Source organism: Eurypyga helias, unplaced genomic scaffold (genome assembly GCF_000690775.1).
Source record: "Eurypyga helias isolate BGI_N326 unplaced genomic scaffold, ASM69077v1 scaffold4857, whole genome shotgun sequence".
Lineage (NCBI taxonomy): Eukaryota > Metazoa > Chordata > Aves > Eurypygiformes > Eurypygidae > Eurypyga > Eurypyga helias.
The window spans coordinates 82,397-106,017 of record NW_010259698.1 but is presented as its reverse complement, the minus strand read 5'-3'; the positions used below and the strand labels follow the sequence as shown (position 1 = coordinate 106,017).

The following is a 23,621-nucleotide window of genomic DNA, read 5'->3' as shown; positions in this document are numbered from 1 at the left end:
CAACACATCTAATTAAATGTTCACAGTGCAAAATCTGTACCTGGGAAATCTTTACACAATTTTTGTAAGTTTGCTCACCAAAATTTTAATATAATTGTACTGTTTGCAATGCAGTGGTGTCAATTAGTAACAAAAGTCTGTATAGGGTAATGTTTTGAGGATAAATAACTCAATTGAGCATTATAGAATAATACTTCTACTATGAGATTATGCTGGTTTATAACATATTCAATAAGATCATCCAAAACAGACATAGTTCCACAGTTCAGATATTAATGATTTGGTACAACTGTGAATGTAAATGCTTAAGATATTTTCTGACTATATTTCTTTTCATCACCCTACTTTATTCCTTTTCTCAGATTTGTTTTATCAGTTTCTTTATCTTCTCTCATTCACTTTGGCCTCTGGATTGGGTCCTAACCAGGCAGCCTCTAAGGCAATGGTACAAATTGTATGTTCCATATTAGTTAGAACCCTGTTAAATATGAAATAAGAGTTAGTTCATTTTAGTGTGGGATCTGTCCTAAACTGATAATGGATTATCTGTGTTTTATCAGACGTTCAGCTGGATTTTCAAGTTTGATCATTACATCAGCCTTTCTCAAGCCTGGAGCTCAAGTTTGGATGTTTAAAGGAAGTTTTAAGTGTTTTACAAGTATTCTGGACACAGATAATTCCATAAATCTCTCCAGAATCTATCCCTGTCCTGAGAAGTGGCTGCTTAGTTAAGTGAAAAATATTAAAGGCATTGTTTGTTAACATTTCTTAACAAGAGATGTGAACCCTACATTATCTCTGAAACTTTAATGCACAAGTGTAACATACTTGTACATGTAGAACTGGTGTATAAGGTCATGCTCTTCAACTCTCCAATGCATACAACTTGCAAATTTCACACCAGCTTTCAGCATAGGGTTGAATTTCACCCAGCAGGCTAAGCCTGCTCCATAGACATCACATGTTGATTGCCACAGGTGGAACATGAGGCTCTGACGTTATTAATGCCATCCTTTCTTTTACACTGAAATTCTGTTGTACTAGACAGGTCTGAGGCTCAACTGGAGTGCTAGCTGTTTTGATGTTCAACAGGTGTGATGGGGGAGTATGAACCAAAGATTGAAGTACGTTTTCCAGAAACAACATATGCAGCGAAGGGTTCATCTGTTAAACTGGAATGCTTTGCCCTTGGAAAGTAAGATTTTTTTGGTCTGGTATTAAAACGTGAGTTTGAAGTGTTCCACAGTGAGAAACAGTGGTTCTCTAATTTGCACTGTAGACTTTTTTGTTGAGAATGTGAATTTGTAAAACTTACCTTTTCTTAATGTTATTTCAGTTTGATTTCATAGAATTATAGAATTGCTTAGATAGGAAAAGACCTGTAAGATCATCTAGTCCAATCATTAACCTAACACTGACAAGTCCCCCACTAAACCCTGTCCCTAAGGACTACATCTCCATGACTTTTAAAAACCTTCAGTGATGGGGACTCCACCACTGCCCTGGGCAACCCATTCCCAATCTAAACTTCCTTTGGCACAACTTGAAACCATGTCTTGTTCTATCACTTGTTACTTGGTTGAACAGGCCAACCCCCACCTCGCTGCACCCTTCTTTCAGGTAGCTGTAAAGAGTGATCAGGTCTCCCCTCAGCCTCCTTTTCTCCAGGCTAAACAACCCCAGTTCCCCCAGCTGGTGCTCATAAGACATGTGCTCCAGACCCCTCAGCAGCTTTGTTGCCCTTCTTTGGACATGGTCCAGCACCTCAATGTCCTTCTTGTGGTAAAGGGCTCAAAACTGAACACAGTACTCAAGATGCAGCCTCACCAGTGCTGAGTACAGGGGCACCATCACTTCTCTGGTCCTACTGGCTACACTATTCCTGAAAAAGGCCAGGATGCCATTGGACTTTTTGCTTACCTGGGCACACTGCTGGCTCATCTTCAGCCAGCTGTTAATCAACGCTCCCAGGTCCCTCTCTGCTGAGCAGCTTTCCAGCCACTCCTCCCTGAGCCTGGAGTGTTGCCACGGATTTTTGTGGCCAAAGTGCAGAACCAGGCACCTGGCCTTATTGAAACTCCTACAGTTTGTCTTGGTCCATTGATCTAGTCTGTCTAGATCCCCCTGCAGACCCTCCCTACCCTCAAGCTGATCAACACTTCCACCCAGCTTGGTGTCACCTGCAAACTTACTAAGGGTGCACTTGATCCCCGTGTTCAAATCATTGATAAAGATGTTAAACAGGACTGGCCCCAGCACTGAGCCCTGGGGAACACCACTAGTGACCAGCTGCCAACTGGAATTAATTCCCACTCTCGGGGCCCGGCCTTCCAGCGAGGTTTTTTTACCCAGCAAAATGTATGCACAGTTTCTCCAAGAGAATGCTGTGGGAATCTGTGTCAAAAGCTTTACTTAAGTCCAGCTAGACAACATCCACAGCCTTTCCCTCATCCATTAAGCGGGTGACCATGTTGTAGAAGATCTGGTTAGCCAAGCAGGACCTGCCTTTTGTAAATCCATGATGACTGGGCCTGATCACCTGGTTGTCCCACCTGTACTGCGTGATGAAACTCGGGATGATCTGCCCCATCACCTTCCCTGGCACCAAAGTCAAACTGACAGGCCTGTAGTTTCCTGGATCATGTGGAACCTGTTGCCTTTGCCTAAGGGGTGAGAGGGTCTGAGTCCACCAGCCTATCTTTCTCTCACACTCCTTTACAGTCCCCAGCCTTTCAACCTCCTCTTTCAGCTTAGCCACCAGGCTGAGCAAGTGGATCATTTACCTGCTTGCAGTGTCCCTGCAGTCCTCCATTCCCAGTGAAAGGCTCTGGCACTCCCTGTGGGCGGGGACCCAGACAGCAACATGCTTACGTGGCACCTCTGCCTGGGTGGCCACATTTCTTTTGCCAACAGCTTTTGGCCAGGTTACAACCATGACTGTTCTTGGCTGTGTGACTAACTGCTTAAACTTCCATGATGCTCCCAGATGGCTCATCATGTCCCCTATGTTCGACCTTGATGGGTCCTGAGGGCCTTTAAATACCCTGCTGAGGCTGTGATTCTGCCCAAGCTTTGCCCACCTCTCCCGCAAGAGATGCCGGCTCAGTGAGGAGGGTTGGTCCGCTTGCCATGTGTATCCCGGCTTTGGGGAGGGGAAGAAAACCAAAAACCCGTTACCTGGGGGTTTGTCGCTCCGCTGAACTGCCACGGGCATGGTCCGGCTTCGAGGGTTGATCACAGTGGCTGATTTTCTGCGTGATGTGTTCGCAAGGGAATGAGAACTCCTCTGTCATGACTGAAGCTCACTGGGTTGCAGCCTGAAGGGTGGGGAAGGAAAAGACTAAATTCCTTGCGAGTAGTTTTAAACTCTGGGGTGAGACCTGACTTCCAGTTACAGCATTCACTTCCGGTCTGTGTCAAAACAAGAATATTTTTGCATGACATTGTCATTAAGAATGAAACTTGGACAAACAGGCTGTGTTTCATGAGTGCGTAGGTTGTCTAGAATGGATCTAGCAGATTCACGTGGTTCTCAGCACCCACTTCTGCAGAGATGCTGAGGAGCCCTGGAAAGCCCTAGCAGTTACTTTTCCTGCTAAAATCTACAAATCCATTAGTCTTGCAGTAGCTTATATTATTCCTTGATTGCTTACACTGTTGTATTCATTTATAGAAGTAGTAGTGCATTCAAACAGCAAGGGGTGCTCTGTATTCAAAGAGCAGATGGTTAACTAAGTGTAACCAGCCTACAAAAACTAGTCTTTCCAATGACAATCTGTTTTCCCTGGAAAAGCTAAAATAACCTTAGATTGTTGACCTCTATTTGGTTTAAGTTCACTTTGACAATCCTTTTTAAAGCTGTAAGCTTTTAAAGTGTTTAGAGCTTTCCCAGAGGTTAAAAGCCTGACTTGCAGACAGCACAAATTAATCAAATGTTCCTCTGGAACCTAAGCTGAGAAGTAGAAAAATAAAGCAAATAAAAAGTTAATAAGACAGGAAATGGCCCTCCCCTTTATGTGAGATTTTTATATAAAATAATCTTGGTGATAATTTTTATTTGAGGATGAAGAATATTTCTACAGAGCCATATTCAAAGGCATATGAAATTTTTTTTTTGGGTCCCAAAACAGTACCAGACTCAACTTTCCTGTTAAAGCTGATTTTCCTTTCCAGATACTGTCAAGCTACTTCTCTTTAAATACCTTCTTAATTGTGTGTGAGTCAGTGCAGGCTTTACATTTCAAGTTGTCATTTCATATTTCCATCTGTTGCATGGAAAGCGTTTAACAATGATACATTGACTGCATAAAAGCATTTCAAAAACAGGGTAAATGATATGTACAAAACAGTGCTGTCTTACTGAGGGGGTAAAGATGGGTCATGTTAATGTAGCATGCAGTCTTTGCCATTTTAAGAATATTTTAAGGAGGAAAAAAGAAAGTGGACTGAAAGGACATATGGATAACGAAATTCCTCAGTGAGCATTGCTTAGAAAACAGAATAGCTGAGAGGGTTCATGCACCTTTAATACATGTTTTCTTCATATATATAAGACTGCAGCTGAAACCAGTGTTGCTGTACTTCCCTAGCATTATATGACTAAATACCAATGATCCGTGGGCAGAAATTCTTTCTTCACAACTTTTTTAACATACCACTAATGTGCATCTCGTTTGGTATATGCATTTGAGAGGGGCTTTTTGTGAGTAAATACATAGCTAGAGAATTTCTCCGCTCTAGATCTTATTTTTTTGATAGGTTAGATGTCTCATACAGAACTGCACTGTTTTCGGTCTGCTTTTTTCTCTCTGAACAGAGCCTTGAGCCACATTTTCACTAACATGTCCATCAGCAAAAAGCTTTATTTTAGAGCTGGCATTTATATGTGAATAAAGCAAATGAAACAGATTGCAGGTGAAATACTCTTAACTTATTAGATAAGCCCAGATTTCTAAAGGTATGTAGGTGACTAGTGGTATTGTTAAAAGCTTGAAGTCCTACCTCCAGCTGTTTACAATTGTAGTTAGGCACACATAAATGCAGCATTGTGGCCATCTGCACCTTTAGATGCCTGAATTCCACTAAAACACTAGCTGCTACTATTGTCTGTTTATGTTAAAATCAATTCAGCTCAACATTTGTTGAGCTATACCTCTGATCTGCCACAAGCACTAATGGTTATTATCTCTCTTGGATTTCAGAACTGCTTTCCCATTATCCATAATTTTCTATATTCATACTGTTAGTCCACTGGTTCAGACAAAGCTGTCAGCTGCTACTACCTCTGTGCTATGAATAACAGAAATCTTTCAAATCTAAGGCAGATTATAGACAACCTGCTGTGGTTTTGGTCTCCAAAAGTCTTAAATGAAAGTACTTTCATGGTATTTAGAGAAATAGCATCTCTTTTCTGTATGGAACAGTAAATCATACCTATTGGACCCTGCTCAAAGCATGTCCACCTTTAAAACATAAGTACAAGAGGCCAGGCATATGGCTGAGTTTTAAGATACCTTTCTACCCGGGAGAGCTCAAAGCCACCTAACTTGGAAGTACTTCTTCAGCCAGTCTGTGGGATGCCCAAAGGTGAGTATATTCCACGTTGCTCTGTTGCAAAGGTCTCTTTGCATTTTACATGAAAATATTATGACTCACAAATGGTCTTCTATCCCAGTCAAACTCTTACTTGTTTTGAGGAAAATAAATAAATATAGGTGGGCAAAGAGTCAGTATTTATTCCTGGGATGAGTGTTCGGAGGGATGGATCCCAAATGGGCAGAAGTACTGGGGCCAGGTCTGTGAATCCTGTTTTTGCAGAACAGAGACCACAAATAGTAGAGAAGTTTTTGAAGAGTAAATTAGTCCTCAGTGTGATGGAAATACAGTTGGGCAAAAAGGAATGTAAGTAGCATACAATGCTGATAGACATGGGGCATCTAAATGGACAAAAAATGCACCTGAACTCTTTAAAAAAAGGGAAAACTAAAATATTAATTAATAGTCAGACTGTTTCAAATCTGCAGCCTGTGGCAGTTTAGGAGAAGAGATGAGACTTTGTTCTGCACTAATACTCGTTATGTTGACAGTGTTTAATACTAGGCCAGTATTAAAAGTCATGTTTTGGATCAAGCTGTATTAATCATGCCATACATCTAAATTATTGTTCACTGTGTCTTTGAGGGGATTGAGTACCATGGGAAGAGATGTTCAGCTGAGTTACCGTGCTGTTTCTCAAGATTACTTCCAAAATAACTTTTTTCTGTTGCGCAAGTAAGAATAGTTTCTGAAACAAAAATAAGTAGTTTCCATGTCTGGTGCACACATCTATTAACTGTCTGTGTTTTACATTTTTCGACATTCTCTTCTCTGGAAAGATAGGGAAATAATCTGTTCAGACTCTCTACATATGGGCTTTTGCCAGCTGAGGTTGTAAAAAGCATATGTGAAAAATATAAAACAAGGTTTCTTTCAACCCAGAATATTCATTTTCCATAGGAAAACCCCACGTATTCCTGTAAATGTATTCAAGGAAGGGTTTTTCCAGAGGCTGTCAATAAAAATAGATAATCACACAGCTACAAGGGGGTTCCAAATAACCATATTTACTAAACTTACATAAAAATACCAGGCTTTACTACTTCACTAGATGGATATTCTAGTATATTCTGAAGGAGATTATGTAGGAGAATATAAAAGGTTCCATTACAGGATTCTAGAATTATATAAAGATATATATATGAATGACTTCTGCCACCACAAGCGAAGCTTGCTATTTTCAGCCCACATTCCTGATAGAGCTAATACCTTAAGATTTGTACTTTAAGGCATGAGCAAACAGCTCTGGAAGATCCTCTCTTGCATAGTTAAGGTGAGTGGCTTGTGACCACAGGAAAATGAGACACTGTGTCAGGTTTCAGAAAACTTTGCTGCTTCGCTGTTCCCAAGTAATACATCAGGATGATTAGAAGTCTGAGTGCTTTCATTATGAAGTCCCTTGTATCCTAATTCTTCCTTGTGTCAGCAGTTGATGCAGACATGATAGCAGCTTTAAAACCTCAGCTTTGTCTCATTGTTTAACTAGGCATGGTCTTCATTATCGAAGCTGTAGATTTAATTTCATTGTGAGGTGTCCTCAGAAGCACAGGACGAAAGATGAGGCATAGATGCCATGCATCATCTGGCTGCTGAGTCTTTGCTGCATAAAGGTGGAACCTTCATCTTGGTGCAGGCTGTAATGCTGCAGACAAATTAATTTCATGTTCAGTGTGACAAGACTTGTCACTAACCAAAAAGTATTTTCCATTGCCTTTTCTTTCTGAGTTAGTAACTTATGGTTTTGTGACTCTGTTGTCTGTATGGTAGAATATAAATTAAATTAGTACTCCTAGATGCTCTGAAGGTTTCACATAAACTACAGATTTATGTACAAAGACACTCTCTTATTTATGCACTGTTTTCTTATTTACTCAGGTGAAAGCAAGACTTCGTCTATGAAGTGTAATAAATTTGAAAAGTGTAGTCATTGTTTCTTTATATATTCCAAAAGTTTTTAGCCCCAAATGGTGCCTATTTTAATCTGGTTATTGCTAGTGACTAAGAGAAAAAGGACCACTTCAAATCTGCATGGAAAGGTACTAGTCTATGTAGCAATTTCAGATACTGGGTTTCAATAGAATAATTATGCAACATAATCCTACAGAAATTCATAAGAATATATTTATTAAGCTAGGTTTTTATACACTTGCCTATACCTAAAGAACAGCTGAACTTCTTAAAGCATCAACTTGTAAAATAGATTTGTTACAAATTTGTTACTAAAAGCAATTTCATTGAAGTAAATTTCAAATTTAAATTCAGTCTTTTTCACCTTGAAAGGTTTCATATGGCCTGTAGTAATGACTGCTGTTAAACTTGGTTAGGAAAATGTAAAATAACACGAGCAGAAAGTGATAACAGCAAAAAAAAAAAAAACCACCCCACATTCTGCAAAATGCAGTGACGGAAGATGCCAGAAAGCAAAGGTGTCAGCAAAGACATTGAAGAAGTGTGCATCTTGTCAAGCTGCTGTGATTACAAAGGTCCTTCCTATGGGTGATGGCACTTGGCTGAGCTATGGATCCTCCTGCAGCCTGCTCATTTAGCATATAGCTCAGGCTGATGAGGAGCTGTTGTCCTGAGAAATGAATTCTTTCTGCTGATAAAACTAGGCCACTCGGTGCAAGACTCCCTGGCAGGAGAACAAAGTGCTGTTAAGTATTTATTGCAATTACGCATTTAAACACAGCAGAGTTGATGAACCACACTCTGAAGTTTTTATGTCATCCTGCTATGGTTGGCATCAGAGGGAGTACATTTCAAACACCCTTGTGTTTGGCCAATAAAGAGGCGAGTTTGCCTTGAAACATCCCCAAGGATCTCATTATAAGCATGTGGTGTGTATAAGGAAAACAGGACAGCATCTTCAGCTCAAAAGTTGGTAAACTTGACTTGACAAGTTTACAGAAGGGACATTTTTCCACAGAGCCCTGCCTCTGGCCTTGGTGTCAGTGCAGACTTTACTTATTCATGAATAGTCACTGCTAAGAGAAAACAAATGGCTAATAGAATAGGGAATATTTAGATGAAGCACTTCCAGGTAGCAGGGCATGAATGAATGCATCTGATTTGTTGTTTTTCTGCTGCCATATGACTGTTAGTTCCCTTTAATCTATTTGTTACCAAAAAGAAAATCCAGAAGAGATGCCTTTAAAGTAAGTAGTTAAATGCTTCTGGCATTCAATGCACTGAATGCTTCTGTTATACAGTAGCTATTCACCCACTGTTTAATATGCAATAGCATTTTAAAAGCCAGCCATGCTTTCCTTTGTCGTTAACAGTCTGTATCAATCTACCGTAAGACTCCAAAATACCTCTGGCTGTTTTCCTGACTAAAGCATTGCAATTGTAAGACAGGCCTGTTCTGCACTAGAGCTGTATTTCTTTTAAATAACTAAAAGTAATGTGGTTACGGAAATTCTGAATGCATAATGTCATGCAAGATTTGTGGAGGAGATGGCACCTCTTAAGAGACCAAGCAGTGCATGTAAGAGAAAAACAAGCCCTTTTAAAGTTTGTAGTAAGGAATAATATTAAACAAGTTTGCATCTGAAATAGGTTTTGGTCTCCTTGTGAACGGTAATTAATAAAGGTGGTGATGACAATTACTGTTGTCCAAAAAGATCTGGAATTTAAATTATCTACGTCTTGAACCAAAATGGAAATAGAAAAATAAAATCTTAGTTCTTCTTTCCAGCTCTTTCACTGACTTCATGTCTGGCATGTCCCAGTCTCTTTTGTACTAAATTGGTCAGCTCTATTGGAGGAATTGTGTAAAAATCAGAACTTGTGTATGTTTAGATGTGTTATCCATATACCAGTGCAGAGTACACCAGTGCACCAAAATCTGGAGCAAATTGCTTATAGTTCCAAACCATTTTTCACAGGCAGTTCAGTTATGGTGGAAAAAGTAAGGCAGCTGGAGAAAGTATTACACTGCTTAAATAGCCCTCGGAGATCCCTCAGTTAAATTTGTGGTCTAGGGACTATAATTCTGTCTTACGGAGCAGGGAGAAGGCCAGCTTGGAAGCTCTCTTGCCAGCTGAACTTCCACCAGCATGAGGAAAAAGTTAATGGACTTCTAGTGCACCTATCCTGTCTTTCAAGCTTAAATGCAGAACGGAGAAAATTTATGGGAATGTTGTTCATTGTACATTAGAGTGACCTGGCTGTAAATTGTCCTACATAGTTTATTTCTGTTGATTTTATGTTACCCTGTTAACACCTGCCCATCTGTTCAATTCGTGTGATTTCCTGAGTACTCACACTGCTAGGTCCTGGTTCTTCTGGATTTGGATGAATTTGTGAACATCATAGCCACACAGTCTCAAAATGAAGAAATTAGGCTTAAATTTACCTGTGTTAAGTAATTTATGTAATCTGCATTTGTGATTGGTCAAAAAACAAGGATTTGAACCAGGGACCTAAATAATTTAGGTGTGAGCAGTTATAACCTCTGTTAAAAAAGAATAAATACTTTGCAAGTCAGCACTGCAGGTCAGAGACCTTGGGGACAAGGGCAATTTGCACTTTAATTTCCATGGAAGTTACGTTTTCAACTTCAGTACCAAATGTTTGCCGTTGATGTTATTTTCAGTGAGAAAGTCAGCATTTATCCAAAGCCTCTGCAAAAAGCTGTTCAAAATGTAACTGCTTGTCTGCTTAGAAAAACCAGCTTACTTTAGTTTGCAGAAACAGAAAGAAACTGTGAAATCCAAGACTATTAATATTTCAAAGTGTTTTAGTGACATAATAGATCATGAAAGTGAAGCTTGTATGGTTGTGATATTACCAGAAATCCAAGAAGTATTTATAGCTGCCTTCACATTTGACTATTTTTTTAATTGTATAGAATACATTGAACTAAATATAAATACATGAAACAAGAATATTCCCTTTTGTCTCTATCTCCTTTCAGCCTCAATGTCTCATGCTTTCCACTTCCTTGCTCAAATGTCTGTTTGCCCTCCTCTACCTTGTCTCCCATTTTTCATACCTAGATTTATTGGTATTTTTAGGTCTTTTGAATTCTTGTCCAATATTTCCTATTTTGAGGTGTGAAAATGCCTCTAATGCTACAGGGAATTTTTTTGTTCTGAAAAAAGTCAATAATTCATTTCTGTGATGTTTATTTGGACTACCAAAGTCATTCCTTCAGTGTCAGTGTTTAAAAGCAGGTTTGAGCCCTAAGTAAGAGTTAATGTGGGGAAAATCTAAATTGCCCTAAAAAGCAATCATAGAATTAACTGAGGACTTAATCCCACTGTTGGACTTGTGCCCCTAAATAAATTGGACAGGTTTTAAAATCTTAGTCTTTATGTCATGCTTAGGAAGAGAAATTATTTCTTTTTAAAATATTATTACTCTTGTAAAAAGATTTCATGTTATCTTTTTTCTGCTATAACAAATGCTCTCTTTTTCTCTAATGAAATATAATTATTTAGTCCTGTCCCTAGTATTAGCTGGAAGAGGTCTGATGGAAACTCACTGACAAAGAAAATTGAACACAACAAAACCAAAGGAATTCTTGAAATCCCAGATGTTCAGCAAGAAGATGAAGGCTCTTATGAGTGCATTGCAGGAAACATTCGAGGAAGAAATGTCGCAAGGGGTCAATTATTTGTCTATGGTAAGCAGATTGATCAATTTTTTTTTTTTACAGAGCATGATGGTGTTCAGATCTATTTTGTAGATTAAGTCTATTAGCCCCTTATGAAAATACAAAATGTAGTTCAGGTTAAGCTGATTAAAAAATGATTGGAGGTCTGCAGTGACCTTCACTGAATTACATCCTCAGCAAATAAAGATATTTTGCATTAAAACTCAGATTGAAAATGTGGGCTGGGCCATGATGAAGTTGTAAAGGTTAATATGAGGCAGAAAGAAATCCCTGTTACATTTACATGAAACATTAAGGGCAGGCAAAAAGATTTACTCTCAATAGCTCACAGCAGGATAAAGCTGTGCTGCCCCAGATGCAGATCAGGGAAGGATTCATGAGGTTTTCGTTCATGTGAGTGTAAGATTATTTCACCTCCTATTTTAGCTGAACTGTATTGCTCCATAAACAGACAAGGGCAAAGCAGGGGAAACTCATTCCACTGCCTCCCTCTCCTTCCTCCTTGTCTAGAAGTGGAGAATAATATTTCTGTGAAACTGTTCTCCCTTTCCTTTTCCCTTCCCCACATGCATTTATTTTCTGTGAACCGAGTCACACATGATGGTCCCTCATAGCCAAGGTGAATATGTTCTTTAGTCCCACTGTTAATACCTAGGGAAAGCAACATATTTTGACATGAATAAGAAAGAAAATGTTTTCTTTACCTCATAAGTCTTTCAAAAGAGAAGGGAAAAAAAACACCTAACAAAGAGGAAAAAAAAATTACAGAAAGCTAGACTAAGCTTACAATTAACAGCTGTTGAGAAAACCTTGGCAAAGATATTTTTTTAAAGAAAATATCTTCTAATTAAGAGATGCAGGCTTTGCTGATAAGCTACCAGTCTCCTGCATCCATGGCTAATATCAAGATATATGCGAGGAATAGAGCAGCCTGCTGCTGTTTTGAATATTTAATTATTTCCTTGCTTTTGGGGGGTTACTTTTTTTCTCATTGCTCACTAATTTTTGCAGAACATCAATCAAGCAGTTCTATGAAAATTAAGTTCAGTAGATTACCTGGACATGATTGATAACAGCATAGGCATTTACAGAATTATGATCAGTTAATACAATCTAAAACAATGTGCTTTTTAAATGTGCTTTGTAAATTAATTAATTAATAGTAGTTCATAGTGAAATATATAAACAGCACTCATGAAGCTTTTGCACAACATATTTTTATCATATTAGGAGCGGGCTGGTATATTATCAATGTAATTTACTTCCTCTTTGTTTAACTCCTGTGCTGCAGTAGTTTTACTCTGTAGGCAGCTTGTCTCTAGGAATTAGGGTTTCTTTCCTGGATGCTGTCTGCTGCTTTTCATATGATACCTAGATCCCAAACCTTAGGCTCAGAGAGCAATAAAAATGACATGTATTTAGAATCACTTTTAAGCATGGTGACTTGCATCCCAGCTACCCTCCCATTCCAGGAAGTGGCTTGTCAGCATTGTATTAATATAGTGTTGAACAATCTCTAGGTACTTTGTTGGGGCAGAGTCATGAGCTACCCACAGGGTCATGATGGAGAAGGAGGCGTTTTAAGTAGCTTGTTCTGCTAGTCTCAAAGGATAATGATTCTCTTCCTAAAATTAAATTGTTCTAAGTAAGAACTACATGTTTGTGTGTGTGTATATATATATATTTATATACATATGGAGACCACAGCATTAGGATTTAACAACTCAGCCAAAAATTTTTCACGGGATGTTAAGACTCCAGCCACTTGCTAGAGGCAGAGGGGTGTGTCCTAATATCTCGTTTGGATGTGGATTTAGTTTATCACAAAGTCAGGTGGGTGTTAGTTGCTCTCCTTAGGTCTCATTCACCCATATCTGACAACTATTCTAAACTCCAACTTGCCTCAGGCTAATTCCTGCTCAGCTCAGTCCTTGAGTGTTTCCTTAGATGTTTACAGAGCTCACAGGTGATGCCTGCAAATTCTACTTTTACAAAGCAATGGATTTATGTCAGTGTGCCACAGGTATTCAGTAGGTGTTATTCTAACCCGAGTAGCCCTAATTCCTTTGTGTTGTAAATTACAAAGAACCCGCTGTCTGAACACATTGTCTCAGGTATGTGGGTAAAACAGGGGTAATACTTACAATTCATAATTTTTATTAGCTACTGACTAATGATTTTGATACTTCTACTTTCAGTACACAGATTCAAGTATGTTGACTGTTCTTCAGAAAATAAGAGTGCTTTCAGAGAGCATATCCAGAATTTCAGGCATCTAGAATCACTGCTGCTGAAAATTTTGGCCATAAAAATTAATAATTTCTAAACAACATTCTGCTCACTAGCCACTTGATCTATAACATTTTTCCAAGTTAGTACTGTAGTTTAATGCCAGGGAATTGTGCAGAATTCACTTGCTATATAATAAGAATGTGTTGGACAAATGCTCATTAGCCTTCCTCAGTTCATTAATTAATGGCAGCATACCTGCAGTGAAATATTTTTTCTCTTGCTTTAAATGATTTGCATATTCTTTTCAGCACTCCCTGAATGGGATAAAAAAATCCAAAATGCCTTTCTGTCTCTCTATGACAGTTTAACTTGGGAATGTAAGGCAAAAGGAAAACCAAGCCCTTCCTACAGTTGGTTAAAAAATGGCCAGCCACTCACATCAGAGGTAAGGTTCCTGTTGACATTTGCTTTCTTGCTTGTCTTTTTGTTTTAATGTTTTTAATATGTTTTAACATTGCATTACCTTTTTTTTCCCAGAAATTAATTAACGGTTAATGTAGCAAAATAAACATAATAGCAAAAATTCTTTGCTACTTAAAGTCTTGGTTCTTGAAGTTCATATTTATTGAAAATGCATGGTATTTCCAGTTTATATATACACATATATATGTACACACACTCTAATTTCTTCATGTGATTTATCTTACAGAGTATCTAATTGCTACAGTAGGTATGGATGAGTTTTGAGATATCAATTATAGTTAGTGAAAGAAGGGTCTGTCCAGAAACACTAAACATTTGTAGACATAATCTGTAATTTGGGAAGCTGGTAGGATGCTAGCGTTTAAGAGCTGGCATTGCAAAATGATCAGCTTGTTAACTTGCACTTGTGTTACTGTTCTCAATCTGTAGGCTGGATGGACCTTTTGCTAACATGCAGTATGGCCATTCTTGTGCAATGTTAATACATTTACTGAATTAATCAGTCAGCTCTGAAATTAGTTATTGAGGTTAATATGTTTCTGGTCCTATATAGAGAAAAAATAGACTAAAGAAAACCATATAAATTTATAAGGAAAAGGGGAATAAGTGAAAAATCTGAAAGGAAAAGAAGAACCAAAGGGAAAGGGAACTAGCGAAGTGGTAGGAGCGCTGGAGGAGAGGGGAAATCAATTGAAGCTCAAACACTTAAGAAACCTGATCAGATACTTATGTAAACAGGTCTTTGAGAACCCAGCTTTGTCTTTTTCCAGTCAATATAATTCTACTTCTGTGGTGGCCAAGCTTTGGCACATCCATCTTCCAATCTTCTGTTTTGGCAACCTCATGGAGAATGACTTCTGTGGCAAGAGACTCTTTGCTGTATTTACATACTGCTGAGGCCAAGTTTTCCTTTTCCATTAAACATCTATTCAGCATCCATTGGGCTTAAAGGGCATGGTTTATTTGTAATGGTTTTTTACTAGGTTGGAAAAAATACTGTGATTAATTTCTGTCTAGCAATAACAGATACAGAGTAATTTCCTAAACATATGGGGCAAATTAACACCTGCTGGGTTGCAGAACCAGCACTTATGTGACTTAGTAGTTCTTATTTGAATTAGTTGGAGGGGGGTCCAATCTTACATATGATTTTCTGCTGGGTTAGTCCTAAACAGAGTCCAACTAGCATGTGAGAAGGCTAGCCAGAATTTACTTGGATTGCAATTTTCCTGAACTTGATCATTCTACTCATTGTCACCTCTTCCTAGGCAAGATTATCTAGTTTCTCTAGCTTTTGAAGACAGTGATATTTAGAATCTGTCACTCTTCAATTGCATAGTTTCAATAAAAAAGAATAAAACACTCTACAGACACATTTTCAACCAACATTTTCACAGTACTGACAGTGTATTGTAAATGGAATACTTCAGGCAACAAAATGCTGAATGTTATTGCTCAATGGACAAAATGGATAGTTTGGAGGTGAAAGTACAAGGGAGGTGTAATAAAATATTCAGTCTGTCACAGCACTCTGCTTGTTGGAAATATCACAGGAAGAATACCTTCCAGATGCTTTCCACCTTGGGGCTGATTCTGAGGATATTGTCTATTCTTTGTCAAACCTTTCTCCCTGTCCACCTAGTTGGTCATCCCTGCATTATTCTTGCTTGTGTACATGGTGTGCTTTATTCTTCTTTTTGTCTGCATAGCTCAAAAGATCCAGCAAAGAATGGTGGAGAATTTGACATGTGTATAAAGCACAAGTGTTGCTTCAAAGGGGCTTTTATATTCAAAGGATATTTGTAAAAATAGAATGCACAGAGAGGATAGCAAACAGCTTGAAGGTAAAAATAATTATGCAAAAAAAGTTACCTGTAGTGAGATCGTAAATATATATATATGTATAATTAAAAGTGGATAAGTAATGTAATGTTGTTAATTAGTTTGCAGTACACCAGCCATACAACCGCCAGGGTGTGCTCTCATCAAATTTCCGAGTTAAAGAAGGTTGGGCTGGGTCAGTTCTTGGTTGGGAGACCTCCAAGGAAAAGCCCAGAGTATTGGAAAATCGAGGTCCAGAGCTGAGTAGGTGGCACTCTCCCTGCAGCCAGCATTGCAAGGGAAATCCCAACTGGCTGTGCAGGTGGCTTAGCTTCAGCAGCCCAGCAAGTTGGGTTCTGTATATTCACAAACACATTTTAGATGCTTGTAGCTGTTCAGCAGAGACTGTGCTGTGTATTCCAACAGTGTACGCTCCCATTACTACTTCACAGGCAGAAGAACAAGGCTAAAGGAACAGCATAATAGTAGTAATATGTGTTGTTTGACTTGCATTTGGTGATAAAGTTGTATTCTCTGTTGTGGGTTTCTTACACACTAGTCTGTTTTGGGGAACATATTCTTCCCTTCTCAGTGTTACACTTGGCAGTGGAGTTGTTATTGTCTCCAGAGGCTAGTAAGAGTAAAATCACAACATATTTAGCCTTAAGTTATGCTTGTAGCATGAAAGTCTCTTTTTTTCTATTTGCCAAAATAGAATAAATAAAACTCCTTTCAATGCACCGAAACTCAAACTCTGGTCCAAAATTACCTCCTGTGCAGTTTCCTCTATTGGAGCAGAATTGCAGTAAAGAAACTCAGTGTGTTTAGAAATTTAAGTCATGAGGAGCATGCTCTCCCTCTGATCTGAACAGCTGCCTGTGGGTTTCCAATAGCAATTTAAGTGTTGGCTTTCAGTAGAGCTTTTTCAGTGGATCATTTTTCTGACTTGTAATCTGACATTTGAAAAGTTTCTGTTATTGAGCACCTGTCTTCTGTGGAGCTCTTCTGATCATTTTAGATTATCATCAGATTCACCTAATCAGAAGAGGGGTGTAGGCCATGCTTCACCATTCCCCCAGGGAGGGCTGCAGGTGCTACTTCTTGGGAGCTGCATGGAAGATGCTCCAGGCTCCCAGTGTGGAGCAGCCATACCTGCCATGCCTGTGTCTGCTTCACAGTGAAGCATAACTGCAGACTCACAGTTCAGCAATGCAGGGAAACATATTCCACAGTTGGAACATCTGGGCAAACCTGCTCAGGGCAATGACAACAACATATTCCTGGAGTTCTTGAAAAGTTTCAAGTGCTAAGGGGTCTGAAAAAAAAAAAAACAACACTATCATATAGCTGAGGTTGGCATCATTTCTGATCTATTCATCCACATTTCTTCTGAGAAAACAACATTTCTGCTTTTGAATTATGATCAGGTTCATCAGTGTGATACCAAAAATCTTTGGTATTGTACAGTCGTTGGCTCTGTCAATGTCTTTTGTTCATTTTTTCTTTTATCAGGAAAGAATTAAAATAGCAAATGGATCTCTTACCATACCTATGCTGAATATGTCAGACTCTGGCCTCTATCAGTGTGTGGCAGAAAACAAGTATGATACTATTTATGCCAATGCGGAGTTGCGGGTCATCGGTGAGTAGATGTCACTAAAATGAGCAGGTACTGACTGTAACAGGACACTCATTGAAAAATGTTTAAAATTAAGAAATGAATAGATTAAATGCCACATGGCACTTGAAGTCTGTTATTTCTTTGCTGCTTGCTCTTCACCCATGTGTGAATGTTGTTGGGTTTTTTTCATGACTTTTTTCGGGGAAAAAGCTAATCCCATGTGTGGTCTTTTTTTTACCACATGTACACAAGTTTAATGAATGCTGCTTCTCACTTAGTATTTTGAGTTATTAATAGTTATTCTGCAGTTTTTAAAAGTCATGTCAAAGCAGGAAATAAGAGTTTTAACTATAAACAAAGAGCATATGGCAAATATGTATATAAAAACAAACACGTAGTGAGTAATCTCATTAATGATTACCAGTGATGCACATAAAATGGATTTATTTTCATAAATTACAAAAATATTCTCTTATTCTGTATATCCAAATATAAAGTTTGTTCAACAGAAAAACACTAGTGAAACTAGTAAAACAGACTTTTAAGAGCACTTAACTATTGTATGGCTCTTGTGTTTTCTCATTCTCCAGGCGTGAATTTTCACGTAAATTACTGGAAAAATGAACACACTTTCAAAAAAAAGTGGCAATTTATGAAGAGAAAGCCATTGAAAAACTGTAATTGAATACTCCCTGCAGCCAAATACATGTGGCTGGGATCAGGAGTGTGATATTTATCCTGCTGACACAGTTCTACACAGAAACCTTGTTCTTCATTGCAGATAGACCCATATTCTCCCTGTCTGCAGATAACCCTAAGAAAAGATGTTCAGAGTAGGCAGTTTCTAGGTAGACAGTTTAGAAACATCATACATAAGATACAGTGAATTCTATTCTTCAGTACTTATATCAAACATGAGAAAATGTATTTAACTACTTTTATGGAAACCTCAAAAGCAAAGCAATTATTGGATTCATCTACTATGTAACTCAGAAAAATTTAGCAAGTTCATCTAGTAACCTGTCAGTTGCATACTGTTCTGTTCTCTTCTTTTTTAGCTGCAGCACCCGATTTTTCCAAAAATCCTGTGAAAAAAATATCTGTTGTTCAAGTTGGAGGCGAAGTTACAATTGGTTGTAAACCAAGCGCTTCTCCCAGAGCAGCTGTTAACTGGAGAAAGGGCTCAGAGGTTCTGCACCAGAGCAAAAGGTACCATCATAAACCGGATACTGGGTTGTTGGGTGTTCTCTGTTTTAATAACATTTAAACATCACTGAAACACAGCTGGCTTAGTATTGCTTTTGACAGCTCATTGACTGAAAACTTTGATGCCAGAGGCCGATTTGTTTTTAGCAGTGGCCATACAGTTCTGCAGATAGAAAGCCGGTTAAGAACAAAGCAAACCAAATACACACGGGTAATTGTACGATATGTACATTTGTGTTCATCAGCAGTTAATTCACTGCGATGCTATCAGAGCTGACTGTTTACTGCACAAAAAGCCTGAGTGAATCAGCGTCATGTAGGAGACATCAGTGGAGGCTTCAGGGAAGTGGAATATACCCCCAGGCTGAGACATAATTGCTTTACAGCTGTACAGGTTGTACAATAACCCATAGCTAAATCCGCTTCCATATTCTGTCTCTTCTGTTTAGGCAGGATTTAGCCACTGGATCAGGATACTGGTATGCTACCTCATCAAGCGGTGTGGGGTTGCATAGTCTTCTGCAGGGCTTTGCTGTTGTATTTTCTGTGATGGCTAATAGCTTATTTGTGAGTTGACACAAACCATCCACGTCATTACATGCTAATGACAAATGGTAAAGCATTAAAATCAAAAGTGGCTTACTGACTCGTGTATACTGTTCACAACTTAGTATATAACCATGATGATATTTCCATATACAAGTGTAGACGGATGAAATGGGCAACAGTGTCTAAGAACTGTAATCTTTCTCAGCATCTCTTTCAGTTCACAAATATAGCAGCAACAGTTTTATCACATTATCGTTTTCAAAGACTGAAAACAGAATCAGTAATTCATGAAGCCTCAGAAATTGAACACAGATTTTGCACACAGGACAAGTTGCTGAAGAAGGTTAGTTTGGGTCACAAGACTTAAAATAATTTTAATTCATTAAAGCAACATTACCCAAAACTGTGAAACAGAAATATTTCCTTTTCCTATACTGCTCTAAAGTACAATACAGAAAGATAAATCAGAGAAGCATATGTGAAAGAAAGTGATAGTCTGAGAAGTATTTTGCATAGGAACTCACAATGAATCATTATAAATTGGGTAAGCAATCTGTGCTATAGATTGTAGAGAACTTTCTAATGACTCTTAACCCACTTTCACTAATGGCAGTTTTAGTTTCTGTTTAACTTCTTTGCTAATGATGAAAAATACTTTTCTATCAAGTCTTCAGTCAAATCTTTATTTGCATTTTGATTGTACAAAATGCCTGTTCATTCCTATTAGGCACAGCCTATCTGTACAGTATGTAGAAAACATGCTCAGTATTCAGTTTGCCAGAGGTAATCTCTGGATTTTCTGACATAGAGAACAGGAGCAAGGAGAGCACTGTTTAAAACACAGTTTAAATAGTTGAATTAAGTCTAGTTCCTGAAGTTCTAGTACCCTGATATTCCCTAACTGATTTGCTTATAAAAAATATTTATGTACTGCATACAGTGTTTACTTGTGCTTCTGTATTAATTAACTAACAATAATTATAAGTATGCTGTAATTTTTGAGCATCCCAGAAGGCCTTCTGCTGCTTAGCATGAGTAAACAAAAGGAGCAGGATTTACACTGATGCAAAGGGAGAGAGTATTTAAACTCTCCATGTACAAAACATTATTACCAGTGTGTCTGCTGGTGCAAAGTAGAATTTATGAGGCTTTTTGGCCATGGAATGACCAAATAGCTAATGCCACAGCTTTAAAGAAGAGAAATCTACACAGTATTTTTCCAGAGATCTTTGTGACAGAAAACAGAATATGAAATAAGAATTCTTATGGCTGTAATTAAAGTATACACTAACTAAAGTACTAAAATCACATGTATCTTTGCTCATAAAGAGAAGGAACCTGGTTTGACTTTCTCTCTCTCTATATATATATATATGATTAAGCCCTGGAATGTCACATACATATAAAATATTTTAAGTAAAGATTTCCTTATTTCTGCTCCCATTTTATTGTGCAGCAATTATAATCTCTATGGACTTCTTTACTTGCTTTTCTTTTAAATATTTAATTGGGTTTAAAATGCTGAAAAAATAGAAATATCAATCCCTTACTGTTCTGACAACAAAACTGTGATAGACACATTGCTAAATAAGTCAGATCACATAGCTTCTTTGCAGTGATTCAAACAAATTCAATCTTTCGTTACATAAATAGTGCAACTAAACATATTCCACCCTAAGGGGAAAGAATATTCTTTCTTTTTCACCTTCTTTCTTTCACTCATGATAAGAGTTTATTCCTCATAGCCATGCATGATCACTGCTCTCCCTGATCATCTGAGCTCTTAATATGTTAGTTTGTTAGTATGTAAAGAGAAGTGAGCTAATTAAAAAAGCATAAATGAAAAAATATTTCCTAGTGCTTTTCTTAATGTAGTCTAAGTTTATGAAGCTTCAGTACTTGGGCCCCAACTATCTGAAAAATAACATGTCCTGAATCTGAAGCATAATCTTCTGAATCTCTTGCTGTGGTCCACTGGTGAAGGTCCTCAGCCTCCCATCCCCTTTTTAGGGCACAGTTTCCTCCAGCCATACTTGTCTCTCCCCTCTTCTCCGCAGCTCAAATACATCATTGCCCAGATCTTCAACAGCTTGTATGCTCTGCTTTATCTAGAATACTTTTTCATTTGGAGCATACGTATTGTCCTTAAAAAAATCCCAAATCAATCAATTTTCACATTTGATGGTAAAACAAAGCCTGAACATAACTATACCGGGTCTGCTTACAGATCCCAATCTTAATGACCCCTCTCTGTTGAGCAGTCTACTTCAAAATTTTCAGAAATAGATAAATTCCACCCTCATTCATATGGTTCACCCCCAGAGTCATGGGATTTATCTGTAGGTCAGGCTGCTGGCCACCTTAAAGGGGAATTCAAGGTTATCAGCTGCAGAAATCAAGGAGAAATTCCACAGTTGGCTGATCCTAGCTTGTTTTACCTGTTCCCTCCATGTGATTTCCCGTCAGCTTCTCTGGATCATCTAGCAGTACAGCTTCAGGTTTTCTTTTGGGCAATTAACCTCCTTTGGATTGAAATCTTGAGAAATGGGCTTTTGGGAGCAATACCACTTTTCCAATGGGCAACCGTTCGATAAGATTTTGTTTGCCTTTTGCCAAATGCATGACTTTTTCCTGACATGTGCTGTGGATTTTAGTCCAATGTAGAAATGAAATGCAAGAAGAAAAAAGAACAGGCTTTGTGCTTTGAACTCTCACCCTGTGGAGTTTGACACAGCTATTAGCTGTTTTCTTGTATGTCATGCATTGTCAGTAAGCACAATGGGCATTTTCTTTCTCTCACTTCTCAATCCTATCATCTCATGTGTCCACTGAGGAAAAGACAGTAAAAGGGAACAAATCATATATTAAATAAAGCAAATTTGTGAGCCTAGACACTGATCTCATCACAAATGTATGTCTTGTTATTGCCTTCAGTGGATTCAGGATCAGGACCTTCATGGAAAACTTATTTTATAAAGATTCTTTTTGATTGAAGCATTTTAATAAATAGGAATTAGAAACCCTTTTGCTTTACCAGAGAGAGGTGCTATTCCTTCACCATGAGTTGAGGATCCCCAAACAGAGTAGTTAATGCATATAAACATATGTGATTCAATCCACTCAGAATTTAAATGAGGACAGCTGAGGGAAAACTGAGAAATGAGGAAGGCTGGAAGAATGCATTAGTCATATACAGCACTTTCCATGCATTAATAATCAGTAATAAGCAAATATTCATAATTTAGATTATTTTCTGGGGACTGCACAAAAAGAATCTTGAGAGTTCAATAAAATACGCTCATTACATGTTGGCTCCTAGACTTCTTTGTAGGACGCAGTCCAGTCCCAGCTCTGTGAAGGTTGGTAATTGATTCTCTGCCATAAATAAGGTTGTTCTACATGGTAAATTCTCCCTCCTATGCCACACTTGGTTTTGGCATTTTGCACTAAAGTTAGCATTGCTCAAAGGAAGCATGGGAGAATGATTGAGCACCAAAATGAAAACATGTTGTTCAACAATCTCATGCAAAGAAAACTGAGTGGATGTTGTGACTGGAGACCTCTAACATATATGTGGGGGGAATTAGCTGGTAATTGCTGACGTCTTACAGCTTCCCCTTGGATCCACTGGGGAGACCTTATTGCAGCCTTCCAGTACCTGAAAGGGGCCTACAAGGAAGCGGGGAGGGGACTTTTAAAACGGTGTAATGTGTTTAAATTGAAAGTGGGGAGGTTTAGATTAGATATCAGGAAGAAGTTCTTCACTGGGAGGGGGGTGAGGCACTGGGAGAGGTTGCCCAGAGAAGCTGTGGATGCCCCATCCCTGGATGTCTTCAAGGCCAGGCTGGATGAGGCTTGGAGCAACCTGGTCTAGTGGAAGGGGTCCCTGCCCATGGCAGGGGGGTTGGATCTAGATGATGTTTAAAGTCTCTTCTGACCCAAACCATTCTATGATTTGAAACTCAAGGGGGTTCTCCTGCTCCTATGTGAAATGCAAGAACCCAGCAGGTGTCAGTAACTAAAGTGTTGGGTCTGCTCACAGCCATGTGCTGTGTCTGAATTGCTCTGCTGGCCTCCCAGGCAGGACCATTCTCCTACAGCCTTCTGAGCACTCCTGGCCATGATCTGCTTCTGTCTTTCTTTTGCTGCTCCACTGTTCAGAGTCAATTTCCAAAATCCTGAATGTTTTAACCCACATTTTAAATGTTTTTGGGAAAAAATTTCTCTTGTAACTGCTGTTGGAATTGGAGAAATAGGGAGTTAAAAAAATAAAGGCAATTAATTGGAAAACACGAGAAGTCCTCAATCCATTGATCAAAACCAACATAGAAAACATGTTATACTGTGAAATAGCATTTCAGCTTGAGCCAATTTGAGAAGAAATGTGTCAGGACAGTTCAACAAACTTCAATGAAACATTTCAATTGCCAGAATGTCAACACTGTTTCTTTAACTTGTACTGAAACCTTCCAAAATATCCATTATCTTAAAAAA

General features: G+C 38.4%; 1 protein-coding gene across 1 annotated transcript in view; it reads left to right on the top strand.

The window, feature by feature from the left end:
• Positions 1–23,621, top strand: part of CNTN6 (contactin 6) — an 88,615-nt gene that overhangs the window by 32,636 nt on the left and 32,358 nt on the right. Inside the window, exons 5-9 of the mRNA XM_010154729.1 lie at positions 1,093–1,195; positions 11,040–11,224; positions 13,756–13,892; positions 17,264–17,393; positions 18,431–18,581. Of these exons, the coding sequence (XP_010153031.1) occupies positions 1,093–1,195; positions 11,040–11,224; positions 13,756–13,892; positions 17,264–17,393; positions 18,431–18,581 (706 nt within the window). The remainder of the gene's footprint in view (positions 1–1,092; positions 1,196–11,039; positions 11,225–13,755; positions 13,893–17,263; positions 17,394–18,430; positions 18,582–23,621) is intronic.